The sequence below is a fragment of the Sesamum indicum genome, linkage group LG13, assembly GCF_026168435.1.
Source record: "Sesamum indicum cultivar Baizhima isolate 11 linkage group LG13, ASM2616843v1, whole genome shotgun sequence".
Lineage (NCBI taxonomy): Eukaryota > Viridiplantae > Streptophyta > Magnoliopsida > Lamiales > Pedaliaceae > Sesamum > Sesamum indicum.
In genome coordinates, this window is record NC_142669.1 from 9,123,068 (window position 1) to 9,144,009 (window position 20,942).

A 20,942-nucleotide genomic window follows, 5' to 3' on the forward strand; every position below is an offset into this window, starting at 1 on the left:
GAGTGTGTTCCGATTTCCACGTGTCTATTTTCCACTGGCGAGACTACCACATCCCTCCGATTATTAAGTGATTTTTTTTTCTTAATTTTATTTTTTTATTACAAATTCTATTTCGTATTCTACCCAATAAATACACACTCATCAAATATATAATTTTTTTTTTCGCCCTTATTGAAAACACTATTTGAGGGTGATCCGACGCACCTGCGTTTTGATTGGCCACACAGTGGCTGGACTATTGACATTTTGTGGGCAATAAAAAGGTGGCGAGAAAAGCATTATATCTCGGCTTCTTATCATGTAATATTGGGCTCTTTTGTGTACCACATATGGCTCGAGCGCAATCTTCGATGATTTGATGGAGGAATAAGCGGGGCACCTTCCGTAAGAAAATTTATTATTGAAGATGTCCGACAACGGATACTTAGTGTTGATTTATCACCTTCTATTAGTACTTGTACACTTTTTCGTCTATGGCGAATCCCTTGGCCTATCGAGGTGACTACCTAGCCTTTCATGTTGTACTACCATTTAGTTAATAAAATTTATATTTATCAAAACAAAAAATCTAATCTTTTCTCAAAAAAGAAATATATACATAATATGTATATATCAAATAAAGTAAAAAAAGAAATTGTTACAGAAAATTCAATAGAAATTGTCTCTATGTAGCAATCTTTTTATTACATTTTTAATATTATGTGATTATTTAAAAATTAAATTAATTTATAATTTAAAAATAGAAATATGTATGTCATATGCATGTTCACGTTACGTTATTGTGCAACATCACAACAGAGCAGAAAATACATCATAAAAGCTAGGTATTTATTTAATTTCAAGGATGATCTCAATTTTTATTTTGTCATCCCTAAATAAGACAAAAAAATAAATAAATAAGAAGAATAAATATTTTAAAAATATAAAAGAGTACCCTATTGCCGCGGTATCAATTTTTATATATTCAAATTTATCTTTTAACTTATTCTTTTCCTTTAATAAAATTTTGTCATAATAGTGATTTTAATATTATTTAATAGATTTATTAAAATAACTCTCAAATTTATTTTAATTTTTATGTTCTTGAATTCACTATTTTATAATTAATAAATAATTTATCAATAAAATTGTTAGTTATTTATAGTTTTTAAATATATTTACACACAATAGAATGTGCCGTATATTTTAGTGTTTTAAAAAAAGAAATATATTAAAAGAAAGCCACTCAATTCCCCACGTTGATCGTGACTTGGCCAAAAGATTTCACCAATGACAGCAAGGACGACCGTCAGATTCCGCGCGTGCGCGACGATCAAAATCAGCGCGTCATATTTTTCCCAACAATAAATAAAACAAAAATGAAAAAGGGAAAATATCAGATACGATTTGAAAGAAGCGGACTGCATTCTCGTAGAGTCGAGCGCGTGGTCGCCAAAATCGTCAGCGTCGCCGTCAACCAATTCAATTCAACCTTACACCTTCCAGTCAGTGAGTGAGTGAGTCAGTCAGCCCCACTGTCTCCGTCACCGTTAACTCCACGAGGAGCTTCCTCTCACCATCCCCTCCCACTCGGCACCTCTGCGTATAAATATTTCTCCATCTTCCATTTCAGAACATCAAAATTTTGTATTCCCCCCTCCCCCTCCAAAAAAAGAAATAGAAAAACGAAAACGAAAAAGAAAAACCCCTCGTTCTTTACTCGGGACTCGGAATTTGACTTGTCATCTGCAGACAACATCAGGTACTTCATGTGCTTGCAATATGTTCCAGTTTTGGATTCTGGGTTCTGCTTAAGATGTTTCAATTTTCCAGTTCTGTGCTCGTTTTGGGTTTTGATTTTGAAAGGTTGAGGGGAAGTTTAATGCAAAGGGTTCTTGTTTTTCCCTGTTCGGACTCACAACAAATTTTATTTGTAGATGGGCTGTTTGTAAATTTCAATTCTGCAAATTGCCGTTTTCTTTGTTAATTAGAATGGGATTATCTTAATATATGCTTTTGAGTCCATGGTGTGGTGTTTCTTGAAATGGCTTTATGTAACTTGCATAGTGACAAGATCAGTGCTTGAATTGGGCTGTGTTTGTTCTTTTCCTTGTTTTAGTAGGCTAGTGAATATATGTTAAAAAGAGAAGTAATTGTAATTTACTTTGCTGAACTCGAGATAGTTAGAATGGATGAGTTTCGCATACTCTTTGATGCATGGATGATTGTCATATAATCGTCGATTTCGATAAGTGACAACGTCCACCTACTCCGTGCGTTGTGCATTGGGGTGTAGTTATACCTCAAATCCACTCTGCCGTCTTAATTCATGAATAACGTGTTTATTAATCTTTCCACGTTGTTCTTTCTCGTTTTCAGGTTGGAATCTTGTGTCGGATTCCTTCAAGATTGACTTATAAACGCTTCTCGGGACAACCTGAATTTTGTTGGAAATTAAGTGCATTCTTGCTATATAGGATGGACTCCCATTATCTTGGATACGAGGTTGCAGGTGCAGGCTTAGCCTACTCGTCGTATACTAGTGCTTCATCCATGCCTCCAGGGCTGTTTAGGTCATCCAAGTTGGATTCAAGAAACTTGCCTAGTTTTCCTTTCTCTACCCCTTACGATCCCGAGACCCTCGCCACGTACGGTGTTAGTTGGGATCCGGATGGTTTGGCTTATAATCCTTCTGGAGCGACCCTTTATTCTAATTCTTTGCTGGATTACAACAATTGCCTCCAGCAACCGGCACCCTCTCCGTTCTGCCCTCAAGATAGTTCACTAGTTTGCTCTAACGATCCATCGTTTCCCCAAAATGTAAATGGCAATCATCACATAAGACAGGCCCTATGGGAGTTGGAGAGTGCTCTTATGGATGCAGATGATTATTCCAGGCCTGGCAGCTGGAACGATGAGCAGCATATTGAGAAATGTTGCAGAGCAATGGAGGACTTTGCGATGTTGCCGGTCATCCCTACTGATAATCTCAAACACCTGCTGATTTCGTGTGCTAGAGCTCTTTCTGAAGACAAATTAAATGAATTTGAGGAACTGGTAAAGCATGCCCGTGCGGCAGTGTCTATTAGCGGAGAGCCGATTCAGCGGCTAGGTGCTTACATGCTAGAAGGGCTAATAGCAAGGAAAGAGTTGTCGGGGACCCACATTTACCATGCTTTAAAGTGCAGTGAGCTGGATAGCAAGGATTTGCTATCCTATATGCGCATTCTGTACGAGATATGTCCATATTACAAATTTGGTTATATGGCTGCTAATGGCGCCATTGCTGAAGCGTGCAAAAATGAGGACCGCATACACATTATCGATTTCCAGATTGCACAGGGGACACAATGGATAACTCTGTTGCAAGCACTTGCAGCAAGACCTGGTGGGGCTCCAGGAGTGCGCATTTCCGGGATCGATGATCCCTTTTCAGAATACGCTCGTGGAGATGGTCTAGCAGCAGTAAGGAAACGATTTGAGGCAATCTCCAAGAAATATAACATCCCTGTTGAGTTTCATGCTGTTCCAGTTTTTGCTCTTGATGTCACACGGAACATGCTCGACATTCGGCCCGGTGAGGCCTTGGCAGTGAACTTTCCGCTCCAGCTCCACCACACGCCCGACGAGAGTGTTGACGTGTCCAATCCAAGAGATGGGCTTCTAAGGATGGTGAAATCACTTTCTCCTAAGGTGGTCACTCTGGTCGAGCAAGAATCAAACACAAACACCGCCCCATTTCTCGCAAGGTTCACGGAGACCTTGGACTACTACTTGGCGATGTTCGAGTCGATAGATGTTACGATGCCGAGGGAGGGGAAGGAACGGATTAACGTCGAGCAACAATGTCTAGCAAGGGAAATTGTGAACGTCATTGCGTGTGAAGGGAAGGCAAGAGTGGAACGACACGAGCTATTTGGCAAGTGGAGATCGAGGTTCATGATGGCAGGTTTCCGGCAGTTGCCGTTGAGCTCTTACGTGAATTCGGTGATTAGGGGATTGCTGAGATGCTACTCCGAGCATTACACCTTGCTGGAGAAGGATGGAGGTATGCTGTTAGGATGGAAGGATAGGAATTTGATCTCAGCATCTGCTTGGCACTGAAGATGGGACTGGGAAATGCATATGTAGAGTTAGTATAGAAATGCAGCCAGACAATGAAAACAGAGATAGTTCCACTAGAAATGGTATAGGTTCTCTTGTATGTAATTTTGATCGTGCTTTACAGAGTCATTTACTTTGTTAAAAGGAAAGAATTTATATTTGAAATGAAATAGGAAAGAGAATATGATTTGAAATAGAAAATTCAATCAAATTATAAAACAAATCATTTAAAACTCCAAAATAACTAAATAAGACGAAGATTGTCGTCTTTTTATCTGGTTGGGTCGTCCTGCCAATTCATCCTAAATTATCCGATGGTTGTCATTATGGCACGTGGATTCCTACACCTGATCATCTATTGACCCTTTATAAATGTTAATTGACACACTTGGCCCATTTTATAATATTGAGATCTACCTCTTCAATCCCATCTCTAACTGACGACTTCGCACACCACCCACACTCTTGTAGAAGTGATTAATTATGATAAATTTTATGAATAATTACACCCCCTCTCCGAGATTATTGTAATTATAGGTTAGATCTATGTAGTTTGAAAAATTACATCTAGCACTCTTGAGGTTTACTTTTATCCAATAAATAAGTCATCAATTAGTCGAAATTCATCAAATTTGTTGATATTAACAAAAAATTTGAAAAAAACTAAATTTATATTTACTTCCGATTCACTTATTACTCATAATAGGTCAAATAAATATTTTTATAACCAAATTACCCTCATACGTCTTCACGCATTAATGCACATGAGGAGGTATATTTTTACCGTTATAAGGGTATTCTAGTCTGAAAAAATTATTTGACCTACACTAAGTCAGTAATAAGTCAATCGATGACAAGCATCTATTTTTATTTAGTTTTTGTTGTTAATATCAGCAAATTTAGAGAATTTTAACTAACGAAAAATTTATTTGTTAGATGGAAGCAAACCTCAAGGGTACTATATATAATTTTGCAAAATACGGAGAGTTTACGTATAATTACACCAAATCTCAAGAAAATAGAGTGTAACTGTCCCTAAATTTTATTAGTAACAAAAATTTTGTATAAGTTGTTGAGACACAATTAACACTACAAGAAAATGGATATAAATTCTGTAAATAATTTAGTCTCACAAATCTATTATTATCACTAGGACGTGACCAATTGTATAAAGCTTATCATGATCAAATATATTTAAGAATTTTAACAATTTAAATTATAAAGTAATTCTCTTAATAGTTCCTGCGTATTTTGTTCCGATGGTGCTAATGAGATCCATGATGATCTTTTTTTTTGCTGCACTTATTCGCGTGGCTGCTTAAAAGTGATTCGATGTACACTTTGGTTCGATTGGCCAAACCGAGCTTGGGCTACTGACGTTTTATGGGCTGCTCGCAGATGGAGAGGCAAACACTATATTTCTATGGCCTACCGCGCTCTTTTAGCCTCGTGTGTGTACCATATTTGGCGTGAGCGCAACATTATGCGATTTGATGGAATACATAGAGATACACGTACTGTGGGTGCACTGATGGTTCGAGATGTGCATCAGAGAATTCTTAACGTAGAATTACCTAATACTATTAGCACTTGTGCGTTTTACCGCTTATGGCGAATTCCTTGGTCTGTCGAGGAAACCGCTTAGATTAAGTAAGTTGTATTGTACTATTGTACTTTTTTTTACTTAATGAAAATTACCTTTACCTGAAAAAAAAAAGGTAATTCTCTGTTCATCATTGACCATTAAATTATAAAAAAAAAAACACGAATTTTTGCATTCCCTACATATATATCATTAGTTAAAATTAATTTGATTTGTTGATAATAATTAAAAAAATTAAATAAAAATTAATATTTATCCTTGATTGACTTATTGTAGGTCAAATTAAATCTTTTGTGACTAAATTATTTTTATAATGATGAAAATATACCTCATCACATGCATTAATTTGTGATGATGTAAAAGTGTAATTTGATTATAAAATTATTTATTTAACTAGCAAAAAACCAGTAATAAATGAATTGAAGATGAATATAACTTTTAATCTCATTTTTTTTTTCAAATACTATCAAATTTAATGAATTTTGACTAATAAACGGACTAAATATTAGAGTTGACAGATATAATTTTTTTCAAACCAAAAAGAATTTATATGGAATTACACAAAATTTTAAGAGAGAACTGAGTAGATATCCCTTATTTTTATATGAATGTAGTACGAAAATATGAAAAATCATATAATTGCAATATTTAATATATAGTATAGCATATGGTATTTAATGAGTTCTCATTTGCCGCCTTAAGAAAAAAGGAGCAACAGATCTCAAAACACGGACTTTCCCACACCCCATCCATGTTAACAACGCGTCCGCCTCAAGTCTTCCACTGTCAACTCGTTCTCGGCTGCATCTATATATTCGGACCTCCCCCGCCTCCCTCTCTCCATCCATCGTCCCGATCGAATCCGAAGGGTAATTAACTGCAATCAATTACCACGAAATCCGGCGAGATCCGAAAACCAGTAATGGAGATTCTGGAACAAGCCAAGAATTTCGTGGCGGAAAAGCTGGCCAACGTGCCGGTGCCGGAGGCGACTGTAACGGACGTCGATTTCAAGGGTTTAGGCCTCGATGGAATTACTCTGCTGGCCAAGGTTTCCGTCTCCAATCCCTACTCGGTTCCGATCCCGATCGGGGAGATCGTGTACGTGGTGAAGAGCGCCGAAAGGGGGATCGCGTCGGGGTCCATCCCGGACCCTGGATCGCTGACGGCTAATGACAAGACGATGCTGGATGTGACGGTGAAGGTGCCGCACAGCGCGGTGGTCAGCTTGGTGAGGGACGTCGGCTGCGATTGGGATATCGATTACTTGCTAGAGTTGGGGCTGATTATCGATCTTCCGGTGGTGGGAAACATCACGATTCCGTTGTCGTATAAAGGTGAGATGAAGCTGCCTACCTTTTCTGATTTCTTCGGAGGAAACTCATCCGAGAACGCGGAGAAATGAAATCTGCTTCCTCTTCTTCGTCTCATTTTTACCTTCGCATGAATGACCTTGCTGTAACAATACCTCATTTCATAATCAATAATAAAAAGAAAAGTTTAATTTATTTGCGATTGATTTACTTTCTTTGCATAGAAACGATTCAATTATCTCAATATTTTAATAAATCGAGTAATTTAACTATTTTACTAATACATGAATATAACATACATAAAACAAAATTCAAATTTATTTCATAATCACCAGACTAAAACATTATTTGCCCGTCAAATTTTGTATTTGTCGACTGGCTGCAATTTTGGTGATGATATTCTCAGCAAATAATGCTTACACTTGTTAATTTAAAGTAAAGAATTCATGGTCGGATGATATTCCAAAAAAATATATCAATCATAATCGTTGAACGTATTTAATTGTTGACGGAATCGAGTTGAAAAATCTTCGGCAAATATTTATTTTTCAATGATTTATCAGAGCTGGTCAATTTTCAAGAAATATTTATTTTAATTTGAATTGAGGTCGATCGAACTTAAGTCCAGAATTGAACATTGAATTAGTAATACTGCGAGATAATTGCACTTTTGATCCCCAAACACTACCACTTATTCGATTTGGTCTTCTAATATAGGCCCGTTATAGTTTTGGTCCTCAAATATCCTTTTTTTTTTATACTTTTCGTTCCTGCAGTCATCTTTCCGTCAAACTTAATGGAGGAGCTCATGTGTGACGCACGTGAGGCAAAAAAAGGCTGAAAAATAATAGCCACCTATGGTTCTTTCCTCACTTGTTCGATTTTATCCCCAAAAAAATTTCTCCTTTTTTTCTCAAACAAATCCCTAGCCAGATTCCTTTCCTCCTTGGAACAAATCCCCCATTTTACTTAAAGTTCCTTCCTAATTATAAGTATTCCTTTTGAGTAACACCCCTAATTTTAGAACCCTAAATCGCTGTTGAAATTTGGACCGGAACGCGATTGCTGTTGGAGCAAAGTGATGAATTTTTGAAATCTGTTCATGGGCGATGGCAAGGCGCAACAAGCACGCTTTGGATTCACTTGGGATTATGGTAAATATTTGTTGGGCAAATTTAGATATTATTGATGGAGTTGTGAATGTTGTTGGATTTTTATATTTACTTGTTGATGGATATATAATGGTATTTTTATTTTTTGTTTTTCATTTGTTGTTTGTTGGATACATTAAAATTTAAAATATTAAATGAAATGATATAATTAGTTTCAATTGTTTTACACTCAATTCATTATGGTGGAATAATGAAACACTCCACATAGGGAGTACGTTAGAGTTTTTTGATTTTGTGATATAGATCAAATAGGTATGCTTGACATGTAGGAATATGCTGAGTCACACATGAGCTCTCTGTCAAGTTTGATTGAAAGATGACGGAAGGGACGAAAAAGTGTAAAAAAATGGATATTTGAGGACAAAAAGTGTAAAAAATGGATATTTGAGGACTAAAAGTGTAACAAACCTATGTTGGATGACCAAAATTGAATAAATGGGAATGCTTGGGGACCAAAAGTGCAATTATCCTGTAATATTGCACTTTTTGTTCCATAATATGATTAGTTGAAAGAATTTGTGTACTCGAAAATATTTAGGATAAGAAATTAATAATATTGCTTTTGTTACTTATCATATGATTGATGAATACTATTAATATATATATAATTAAATTGTACTAAAATGAAAGTAGAGAGAAATGAGGAGAGATGGTAAGAAAAGAACATTATAGAAAAAGTTGCTAAAAAGTAAAAGTTGTTGATGTTTGAATAACGTGTTGAAAAGTAAGCACAAATTGAATTTTAATATTTGATTTGAATATATATTTTTCAATACCAACACTTCATTATATCTTAACCAATATATTTTCCATACTTATATATATATATTTTTAAAAATTTCAACTTCATTTTTTTTAATAAAAAAGCGACCAAAAAATACTTAAATATAATTAATAGTAGGAACGATCAAGTGGTTCAATTACGACAACATATTGTTTTGAAAGATAGCTTATAAATTTCAGTTTCGGAGGAGTTGGAAAATTTAATTTTGATTAATTTTTGAAATATATATATAGTTACAATAAAAAATTCCTTTTTTTTCAAAAAAATAAAAATAAAAATTCTGAAATAGATAGAGCCCAAGATCTGAGTTATGGGGTTATTGGCAGAAAATTAATGAATGTGACAGAGAGGAGGAGGGTGATGCTGATCCCACCCCATAAATGACTCACCATTCCCCATGCTTTTATACTATTTTTTAATATAATTTTCAAGGGTAATTCTCAACATTTCTCCTTCTTCTATTTATTTGGATTTCATCCCTCTAAAATTTTTTCTCATTAGACTTATGGAGGGGTTGGTTCGGGTGAAAAGTGGAAGTATTAAAGAATTGGAAGTAAAAATACATAAGAATTAATTTAGTGTTGGGTTATGCGGAAGAGATGAAAGTGAAGCAAAACTCGATGTATATATGAAGAGGTGGAAAAGTGGAAGTATAAAGCCAAAAAGATAAAAAAGTATATTTTTTTTTATTACAAATGCTGTATATAATTGTCAGAGAAAAAATAACAAAATCGCTGAAAAACTACTGAATTGAAGTCAACAATCAGGTAAACAATCTAGTTAGTAATTTTTATTTATTTAAACTAATCAGTTTAGAATAAATAACAACACTCATTTTGATTAATATTTTTATTAATAATAAATATTCTTATTCTCACTTGATAAATACTTTTATTAATAATTTTTTTAAAATTATATTAGTATAATATTAATTTATTTATTTTCTAATACAAAATAAAGAGAAGAGTTATTCAGTCAAATTATAAAAATTAATTTTTTTTTCTTAATTTGTTTTCGTCGTACCACATAAGAAAAAGTATTTGATATCCACTCTCCTTCTAATCATACCAAATAACTTGAATAAAAACTATTATTCTTTCCCTTCCCCTTCCCCCTTTCACTTTCCCTCCCTCTTGCGCTTTTATTTTTTTTTCTCACTTGACCAAACGAATCCTTACTTTTTTAAATGTAAAAAATTCATCAATTTTACTTAAAACTTATAGAAAAATAAAAATAGAAAACAAAGTTACATACCTTACCAATCAACCAATTCTTGGGCAACAATCCAACACCCACAACTTCAAATTCTCCCGGAGCCCAGTTGTATTTTTTAATTATTTTTATTTTTTGTACAAATCTGTCAGTTTTAATGGTGGTGGAATCTCAAATCTTTAAACGTAAGGGACTAAATTTGATAAGTGAAAGATATAAGAGATCAAATCCGAATAAATGACATAGTTGAGGGACCAAAAATGATAGTTACCCTATTTTTCCATAATAACTTACAACAAGCTCCACCCAGAATTTAGCATAATTAAATACTCCATCATTTTTTAGAAAAATTATCAATACTTGCTGATTTTAATCATCGTTTAACAATTAACTCAATCTGTTAGTTTCCATTAAATTTATGTTCAATTTTTGTGTGATCCGATCAGAATGCGGTTATAGACTATACACTATAATTTTATTTAGTTTCACTGCACCCCTTATATACTGATTTTATAAAAGTATTAAAATCTTAAAATAAATAACTTTGATTGTAAAAATAGATTTTATAAAAATACACTATTTTTTTTTATTTCTTTCCCCACAAAATAACCATCTCTTCAAATACTTTATTAATCAATATTTTTTTAATGGTGGAAAGTGCCTATTAACCCTATTTTGAGGGTGCAAAGTGCAAATTACCTTCTTTTTTTTATATTCATTCACATTTAAAGTTAAAATATTTAGTAATCTTCGTTTTGTTTAATTTAATCGAATACATACAATAACAAAATGCTTACTTTTGATGTGTGGGATAAATGGTTGATAAAACTCGAATTCTTGATAGAATGAACTAATAAAATTTATAAGGTGTTTAATTACTTCAATTATGTAATTGATGAATTAAAAACATTATGGTAGGCGATATATTGTTTACTCTATTGTGTAATATTTGTGATGAATAAATATAATTAATTTTAGACCTTCCATCAATTCTTTTTTTAAAGATTCACATAAATACCCCAGAAAATTTAATAATTATAGGAATTAATATATTAATTATCAAAACATGATAATCATTTACAATCAATTGTTAATTGCTATATTATTTAAATAGATAAATAATTGCTATTAAAATAAACGAACACCCCATCAATAGGTTTGAACTCATAACTTTAAATTACGAAATTCCAATTTTAACATTTAAGGTAGGATTCGTTTGGCTCATCGATCTAAACTTAATAATTGTATTATATTACTCAACGATTTGATTTATTTATTTTTTTGTAAGAAAAAACCCTAAAATAAAATAGCAATGGAGGGAATATGTACAGTATATATATGATATAAAAGCGCATATCATATCATAAATGACCAAAAACGCTGTACAAAAGTTGAGGTAGGTTTTGTGTATGTACACAATAAGTTTAAAATCAGGAAACCATTCAAAACATGAAGGGCGTTGCAGAAAATGTTGGCATCAGTGCTGAAACTGGAGGTTGCCTGCATATTACCAATAATAATGAAAAATATCAACAATTAATTTACATAGGGATAATGAAATTGAAGGTAAATTGTTCTATTTTAAAAAATATAATAAGATAAATTGCTATTATTTTTTTTTATAGATGGATAATTTGCTCATTTGCAATATCATATAAAAGTAAATAGCATTAAACCCTTTTAAGATATATGGTGTATGTATATGTATTATTTTAGTTTTGACAAAAATGCAATTTACCCTAATGTGATATGAAAATTGAGAAAAAAAAACCCTATAAAAAATAAAATATCAAATTATCTCCTGTATTTTGAAAAAAAAAATTAATTTGTTTCATTTTTTGAAACACACGAGGGTTATTTGCTAATTCTTTTTTCATAGGAGATATATATCACAGTGGTAAATTACATTTATCCTTTTAGTTTTTGCAGGAAAAATGAGGTAATTGAATTTGATGATATAATTTCTGCACCAAGAATTTCATGCTAGGAAAGATCTTTGATAGAGAGAGATGGGGTTTTGATCCAACAGTGAATTTTTTACAGAAAATTAAGAAAAATTTAAAATTTGTTTTTCAAAACAATGTATCAGTTACCAGAAGGCAAGAAATTGGGTACTCTATACTTCAACTAATCTATGCTATTGTGCGAATCAAGAAAAACAGTTGTTTGAAGATCTTTATCTAAAATTTTAATTTTAAGGTAGCTTATGAACTTATTTAATTCCAATAATCAAATGATTTTTTTATATTCATATGTTTGACTTGTGTAGTTATATCTCGATTTATTGAAGTTCAATGATTAAACTGACAATGTTTTTATATTTAAATTAAAAATTTCATCTATAATTTAGGAATAATTACATTTTCCTTCCCTGATGTTTGGTATAATTACATAGATTATTGTAATTTGGAAAATTACATTTAGCACTCTTGAAGTTTGTTTATCTCTAACAAATAAGTAACTCCATAAGCCAGAATTAACCAAACTTGCTTATATTAATAAAAAAAAAATCTATATTTACTCTCAATTGACTTATTATTCATTTATAACAAATCAAATAAATCCTTTTATGATCAAATTACCCTCATACGTAGTTAAAACACTCTTTGAGTTGGGTGTCATTCTTTAACAAACCATTGGTAATTTAGATAAATATTAATTATGATACGTGAGCTGGACTGAAACCTGCCTAGTTTGCCTATAACTTCGGGAATCAGTTACTCGCAAATGTTCTAGCTGATTTATTACCAATTTACCTAGAACCACTTCGACATATTTTAAGGTGACGTACACAAATGTGTTGATAAGTTATATGGCATGTCCATACATCATGCATTAATACATATGAGGAGGTATACTTTATAAGTATAATTTAATTAAAAAAAATTATTTGATCTGTTATAAATTAATAATAACTCGATCGAATGTAAATATCTTTATAATTTAGATTAGATTTCATTATGTTCCTATAAAATTTGTCATAATATCGCCGATTTTCAAGATCGTCTCACAAATAACACCTAGAGGAATTTGTCAGACCGTGTTTATTTATAATTTTCAAACATCAAGAAATAAATAATTATACAAATTTCAGTTAGAATATCCTAATATGAGAATAAATATATAATTTACCCTAATAATTTTATTATTTATCATTGTTTTAGCTAAAATAATATCGCAAGATAATCTGAGAAGAAAAATAAAAGTAGAAGATCTGGAAAAAAAAATAAGCACAAAATTCACCAGAAAGTAATTGCAAATCGGGAAAGGTTTCAGCAAAAATTACCGGTCAGTATCGCGATCGAAGGAACGGCTCCGATCTCTTTCCGATCTTAAGGCCGCAACCTTCCTTTTGAGGCTCCTCCGCCACCCTGCCTTGTTCGGCCGCTCAGCATTCCTAATTCTCTCTACCACCAACGAGTCTTCGGATATGGACGACAGCGAAGGAGTCCATTGGCGGCCGCGGCCACGGCCCCTCACCCTCCCGTGCCTCCGCCCCGTTCTGCGAGGTGGAGGCTCCTCTACCACCAGCAACTTCCTCTCCTCCGCGGGGTGCCGAGTCCCCCCCGACGTCGTGCATGACCCACAACACGTCACAAATTCCAAGAAAAACCTCATATTTACACCACACAGACACACAAAAGATCGGCCAAAACGACAAACAACCCAACCAGCTCGAATGTATACATCGATATATATAACTGTTAGTAAGTAGGCATTGAAATTGAAGCTATCTGACTAGATTTAGGGCAATAATCTTCATTGCCAGGGTGTATTTCTCTAGTTTTTTCTTCTTCTTTTGTGTGTGTGATGAATCATGCTCTCTGTGTGATGAGAGAGAGAGGAGAGAGAAGGTGTGGCCTATGGGAGATGGTAGGAAGTGGAGTGCGTCTATATTAATAGATAGGTGGCCTCGTTTTGTCCTTATCTTCTGTGTTGGATGTTCATAGGCCATCAAATCGTAATTTGTGTAATTACATTACTGCCCTGCCGTTCTGCTTCTGACCGTTCGAGTAGGCGGCGGAGACGGGAGTTATTTATTAATTTAATATATTTAAAATAAATTTATTAATATAATTTTTTTATATATATTAAATTAATAAATAACTCGCGGAGACGGTTCGTTTGGTCATCGCTGATATCTTAATCCGTACTTCCCGACGATATAATTTCAATATAGCTAAGCTCACGGAAAATTTTTATCCGAATCGAATTTAGTCGAATCAAATTAATTATAAAGCAAGTGTATCATATCTGCCGTGTAATTGATCATTTTTCGTGAACTGTATGATTAATTTAGATTTAGTTGAGTTGGGTTCAAACTAAATTTTTCTACCTGTAACCTAAAGTTGTGAAAGATTGTTCTATTTTCACCCCAAAAGTCCAAATAATTAGAAAATTAGCCCATTAAGGGGTGATTGTGAAATTTCTTATTTTTTATTTTTAGTGGTAAATGATGTTCATAAAAATATAGCTCGAATGGCATTTTGGTAAAATTATGAGGGAACCATGGAGAATTCAGGTACTTTTTTTCCCTTGCCCTTCAAATCAAGTCAATAAATTGGGTATTATGCAGTTCACCTATATGTGTATGATTATAACTCTTTCCCTAGATTAGGAATTGCGCCGCCAACGATTTCAAATGATTTTATATTAAAATAATTTGAAATTTATTAAAACCATAATTGAATTGATGGATTTAAATTTAAGAGAAATAATTTAAAAAATAATAAATGATTCTATAGTAGAAGAATTTGCGGTCGATAAGAACAATTGGCGAAGTAGAGAACCTCACCAATATGTGCGAATGCTGTTTTATTTTAATAGTATGTGTTGTTTATGTATAGTTATTTGATGTTGATGATTAGTATACGATTGTTATAGAAGTCGATTGTTGTTAGATATAGATATTTAATATTGATGATCGTAATCGATTTAATTTGTAAATAATAGTTCACGCTTTCACTTAAAAAAGAAAGTAAAATTTAAAATATGTTAATATTAAATAAAGCGCAGTTCAAATCTAGAGTCGAAGTATTTAATATTATTAAATTTATAATCATACAAATAAATACAAAAGTATTATAATGTCATTGATGTCATACTTTAAATACTTTTGACAAAATGACGGAATGACATAAAACATGCAGGATTATTGATAAAAGTTGAAAAAGTATCACTGATAGACGTGTCCGATCAAGAAATATAGTCATTAAAAGGTATAAAGTTTTAAAAGTATAGCCACATTTATGTTCAAATATAAAGAACACATTATTTAAATAAAAGGACAGACCACCTCAACGCCTATTTAATTGACAGAACGCGGATGGAAGATTAACTAAGTATTGTATGTGTCACTAGCTTGCCATGTATCCCACGTTATAACATATCTACGATTTAATCTGAATGTAATAATTTATCAACTTAATATTACGTTTGAACTTATCATTCATCATTACCCAACAATGGATCGGACTTTGGACGTGACCGGACTTGATTAGTAAAACCTTTTCCATGTGAACAGAATCCAATTGGGCAACATCAAATTCCTCCTGCACCACATACTAACAATAACCACCCACCAAATCGCGACAAACTCGAACTGGGAGAAGACGACAGCTATGTCTAGAAACGCAGACGCAGATTCGTCGTTCACTTGGCAACTTCCAAGTGCGTGAGAAATGAGAATTGAATGCAGAGACAAATTTGTGTTTCTCACCTCGAAATATCCGGAGTCCAGTTACTGTCGGAATTTAGTTGTAGTTACCTGGACAGGAAGGCAAATGCACACCCACTTCGCCACCTGTTTACCCGAAATTGATTTGGCAGAGGGTACCTGGATTTATGTCTGGACGAATTTTGTGGAAACTGTTTAGTACAAGGGCTGAGTCAGTAGGAGAACGATGAAGATTGATGCTGACTACGAGGAGGAAAACTTGCAGAGTGTTGTGCAAATGGACGCAATTGATCGACCACATGCATGTCCAGGATTCGAGTGGTCCCAGAATAGTGCGACAAGGTATTCATGTCATGTTATTTTCTGCTAGAAGATTGATCAACAGAATCATGACATATATGTCGAAAATATGATGAAAACATAAAAATTTATGTATTCGAATAAAGTTTGGGATCGGTTCTTATAGGATAAGTTTTCGTGAATTAAAATAAAAAATCATCAGTCAATTGTTCAAACTAGGTATTACTTTAGATGTAATCCAAGATCGATAATGGATGATCATAAACAAAAGGAGAGGCAAGCAGCATTAAGCCCTATGATCCGATGATTGTCGTGGTTTGATGCAACGAATCAACTGTTGGCAATTTCTGGATAAACTAATAACTACGCTGAGTACTAGATACTTCTAGCTTAACCAGAAAGCCGATACTCATGGCATACATGTATGCAGTCTCCCACAGCAGCTTAAATCATATACAATCGTGTAACTTGTACAACAAAAAAACATTTAAGTTGAGGAACAACTGTATTGCAGTATTTCAGTGTATCCAGAAGTTCAAGATCCAAGACCAAAAGTTGCAAGCAACTGCAAATTTGTATTTCTGATGCAGTGATATAGTAGCAAGATTTAGTCCAATTTTAATATAATGCTTCCAGGCAGTTGTGATACACGAATACAGTGGGAATGTGTAAGTACCCAGAAACAACAATTCTCAACTAATTTCCCACAGAAATGAGCTATAAGTTGCCAACGACCACACAGAATTACTAGCACTATTCGAATCAAGATAAGAACATAAACTGATGATTGAATCATTGTTTTAGCTGGGAGAACTGAATCATTGTTTTGGCTGGGCGAGCAGCATACTTCTACATGTGGAGCTTTCCCTCTGGAGGAGAGAATCACCGCTGGCCATAAGGAGGTCCATTGTTCAGAGGGGGCAGCGGAGGTCTTGGTCTTGCATACTCCGCAAAAATAACCCAACCATCCAAAAACTACAAACAAAACTAAAAAAAGTTAATTATATTAGATGCTCAAGTTTGTACGCACCAAGCAACTGTAAGGTGCCAACTCAAACATTAATTGGCCAAAATATCAAAAATTGGCTACCTGCTTCAGACACTCACCCAATAACCACATCCAACTTAACAGAGCAGTTATGAACAAATATGAAAGGTGAAGAATCATAAACACATTGCAGTTCCTTCTAATTTCATACTTCAACCAAAGTGGTCATCTGTCTATAAAAATTTACAAGTAGAATCTCTGGCTATTTGGGAGGACCATCAAATATTTTGAAGCGAGTATTATAATCCCATTTCTCCATGGACTTGAAGTTTCCTTGACTATGGCCTGACGTGGAAGAATGGGAGAATAGACTTAAGAAGCTCAGAATACCCTAGCCAGAATAACAGTGATGATACATCTCCCTCCTTCACCAGAGAATGAACAATTATGTAAAACACTCCATGTTTTCTTTTCATGAGCTAAAACCCATTTCCTAACCCAAACTTAGTTTGCTATCAGTCCTAGGCCTAAAAGGTACTCAAAGACATGAATTGTTTTATTAATCAATTAGCAAAAAGAATCTCTTTCTGAGAAAGGCAGGCAGGAGGTAGCCCTCCAATTTTCACCATAAACCATCCAGTTACATTTATATGAATTATATAATACACTTTAGCAGCGAGATAAGTTTTTTAAAACTTCAATTCACCTGGCCATCCATGCCCTTGATCCCTGCTTCAGCGTGTTCTATAGTCGCATATTGTACAAACCCAAAACCCTTCGAGTAGCCAGATACACGATCAGTCACTACTTTAGCTGCAAAAGAGAAAAGAACGATCAATTGCTTTAGGATTTTCCTGCTTCTTACTGTAAAACCCCCATTTCTAACAGAAAGAGATTTACCATGGACGACTTCACCAAACTTAGCAAATGCATCACGAAGGCCTTCTGTTGTTGTACGTTTGCTAAGCCCTGAAAATCATAAATGGAAACAAAATCTAACGAGCTCACCCACAGGCCAACCACCAGAAAGGTGAAGATACAACTATAATCATGCCCAAGATCAACCATGAAAAGTTACAGAATAAGAAGACCAAGACACTCATCCCAAAGCATGTATGGAGTCTGTAATTTGTAGATGATCAGGAGATAGGAATACAAGTTCTGATAGAAAGTATTAAATATAATAAAATTCATGCATTTAACAGAAAAATGAACACAGTAATGCCACACAGGGGGGGGGGGGGGGGGAATATGATGCTGCAGAAATAGAATTTAGTTCGAACAAACAAGCCAATACCTGAAAAGCTTCTTTTATCAGTAAAAACAGCCTCTCAATTTACATTAATCATTTATGATACCTCTTCCTCAAAATAAAATTTGGCATCTAATTTAAAGCAGAGAAATTAAAACACATAGCACCCAGGATTTTCCAAATCATTATCTTGGAAAATATAACAATTGTTGTGTTGTAATTGGACAGTAACTACACAATGCGTAACCTTCAAAATCTGAAAATCATATTCAAGCTAGGATTCAAGTAAAGAACAAAGATAATATCAGGAAGAAAGCGCTAGAAAAAGACCAGAAACCATAAGAAAAATCTGTTTTAGTTATCACATTTCTTGGACAAACTATATTATGCAGATCTACAACAAAGTACAAAGAGGAAAGGTAAGATGTAATCTCTAAAGTGCATAAGCTACAACATTCTGGGTATGGTCCCAGTGTGCGTCATTTCATCCTCTGACAATGACAAACATTGAAACATTAGTGATATAGCTGTTGAACCACCACAGGAATAAAACCAATTTCTGTCACGGCCTTGCTTGGATGCTTAGCTCTAAACACCCCCCCCCCCCCAAGATGCAAATGCAACCTCAAATTATATGCAACCAGTAGCCACCCGAATCAATTTGAAGACTTCTTGTTAATTCATATAATGGCAATTAGAATTAATGCAAGCGCCAGAGAAGACGGACGAAGTCATGAAGACAATAATGCGAGAGATTGAACATCTTCGCTTGTTACGCAGAAACAAGTTGTTTGCACCCGAAAACCATCCAAAAATTGGACAAGACGAATATAGGACATGCATAAAAAAGGCTATTTCTTAACTCAAAGACTTATTAGGTTGTCTCTTTTTTTTATAAAAAAAAAAAAAAAAAAAGAATAGGGCAACACCACATGTAAAACACAAAATAAGGCAAGGACATGATACTAACATGGCAGAACTCAGAACACAACACTTTATGCCATCAAAATCAGGATGAACCAATAGTGGTATTGGGAAAAGCAAAGAACGGTACCAGAGACGAAGAGATTGGTAGAAGGCTCAGCGGGAGGAGGCTTCTCGACTTTAGCCTGGGGGAGATTAAAAGGAAAGCTTGAAGAAGAGAACAAGGCGCTTAATCCCCTCCCCATCCGAGAATTGGCGGAAATCGCAGCCGTCGCCGCCGCCCTCATCGCCATTTCTGGGTTTAAGCACTGGCTGGGACCGCAGGGGTTTTAGAGAGATTTCTAGAGAGAAGCAAAGAAGCAGCTAACGAGCATTTATCAATTTATATACCAAGGGCTTGGGCTTCTATCACAGTGTGGTGGGCTTCAAATCTATTACCATTTCTTAACTTAGACAACTTCTCTTTCTGTAATTTTCTAGAAACAGTAACAGACACTCCCTATTATTATTTGGTATTTATATTTTGGTATTTTTTTTTAAATTTATTCATCTTATAGCTTCCCACTCTCCCATTATTATTTATATTTACTTCCTCTTTTTTTTTCCATGTATCTCTTCTTAACACTATTTTATTATAAATTTAAAATTAATTTATTAATGTGTATATGATTTATTAAGTAATAAAAAATTTAAAAATATTTTGGTTTAAATAGTATTATAAAATTTACACACACATAGTCTATGCCACAAATACTAGTTACAATTACACACTCGCAAAGTGTTTACGAGAGCTTTGAAGATGTGTTTTTCATCTTATGACTTCAAAAAAAATATTTTTGAAGTGTTTGATGCATTTGTTTTTATTTCTAAAATTGTTTTAAAAAACACTTTCAATTCAAAAGCTAGCAACACTTTTTAAAAGGTATTTTGTTGTTGATTTGGCTTTTTTATAAATTAATTCAACTGATTTTTTTCAATTGAGATTTATACTTTTTAATTTATTTTAAAATTTATGTTAGAGTTTTCAAATCATAATCTGAATAATCTAACAATAATAAAATTTACGTCTTCACATATCTAATATATTAGAATTCTTATATTTTATTTGCTATATTATTTGATTTATTCTTCTATCATAGAAAAATATAAATTAAATTACTATAATTAATTATTAATAATTCTTTTTGGTATCACGCAAGTTTATTTATTACGTATGATTGTATTACTTAGTTAGGGTATTATTGAATTAAAAATTCAGTTTTTCTATTAGTTTTAATAATTTAATAATATATAATTCAAATATTTGTAAAGAAATAAAAATTAAAAATATAATACTTGAAATAAAATTCCTTATTTTTGAAGAAAAATAATTAGCTTCAACAAAAGACACGTGTAAATAAATATTTAGTAAAAACAGTATCTTTTTAACAAAAACTACAATGTACAGTATATATTTATATTTATTTTTATTTTTTTATAAATACTACCCGCTCTTGATTCCAATACAGCTTTTAACCTATAGAAGCACGAGACAAAACAACATAAAAAACACATGAGGAAAGCCACAGTAATTGTCCTCATGCTTAAGCAGTCAGATTGCCCTCTCATACTTGAACCAAATAGATGACAAGAAT

General features: G+C 33.5%; 3 protein-coding genes and 1 pseudogene across 4 annotated transcripts; 2 read left to right on the forward strand and 2 right to left on the reverse strand.

The window, feature by feature from the left end:
* The first annotated feature begins 1,580 nt into the window (after nucleotides 1-1,580).
* Nucleotides 1,581-4,284, forward strand: LOC105176740 (scarecrow-like protein 21). The gene is made up of 2 exons (XM_011099638.3): nucleotides 1,581-1,741; nucleotides 2,359-4,284. Exon 2 carries the CDS (start codon nucleotides 2,458-2,460, stop codon nucleotides 4,081-4,083), a length of 1,626 nt encoding a protein of 541 aa, XP_011097940.1. The 5' UTR covers nucleotides 1,581-1,741; nucleotides 2,359-2,457; the 3' UTR covers nucleotides 4,084-4,284.
* A 2,137-nt stretch (nucleotides 4,285-6,421) lies between these two features.
* Nucleotides 6,422-7,194, forward strand: LOC105176741 (desiccation protectant protein Lea14 homolog pseudogene; annotated as a pseudogene).
* A 4,312-nt stretch (nucleotides 7,195-11,506) lies between these two features.
* Nucleotides 11,507-14,051, reverse strand: LOC105176742 (uncharacterized). The gene is made up of 2 exons (XM_011099640.3): nucleotides 13,454-14,051; nucleotides 11,507-11,667 (listed from the first exon to the last, which is right to left on the reverse strand). The coding sequence occupies exons 1-2, from the start codon at nucleotides 13,783-13,785 to the stop codon at nucleotides 11,610-11,612; spliced, it is 390 nt and encodes a 129-aa protein (XP_011097942.1). The 5' UTR covers nucleotides 13,786-14,051; the 3' UTR covers nucleotides 11,507-11,609.
* A 2,688-nt stretch (nucleotides 14,052-16,739) lies between these two features.
* LOC105176743 (RNA-binding (RRM/RBD/RNP motifs) family protein) lies at nucleotides 16,740-19,677 on the reverse strand. 2 transcript variants are annotated; one of them, XM_011099641.3, is made up of 4 exons: nucleotides 19,439-19,677; nucleotides 18,033-18,101; nucleotides 17,839-17,945; nucleotides 16,740-17,119 (listed from the first exon to the last, which is right to left on the reverse strand). In XM_011099641.3, the coding sequence occupies exons 1-4, from the start codon at nucleotides 19,599-19,601 to the stop codon at nucleotides 17,027-17,029; spliced, it is 432 nt and encodes a 143-aa protein (XP_011097943.1). In that variant the 5' UTR covers nucleotides 19,602-19,677; the 3' UTR covers nucleotides 16,740-17,026. The 2 variants fall into 2 exon arrangements, with proteins under 2 accessions (XP_011097943.1, XP_011097944.1); XM_011099642.3 differs by having other exon boundaries at nucleotides 16,740-17,131.
* Between the last annotated feature and the right edge of the window lie 1,265 nt (nucleotides 19,678-20,942).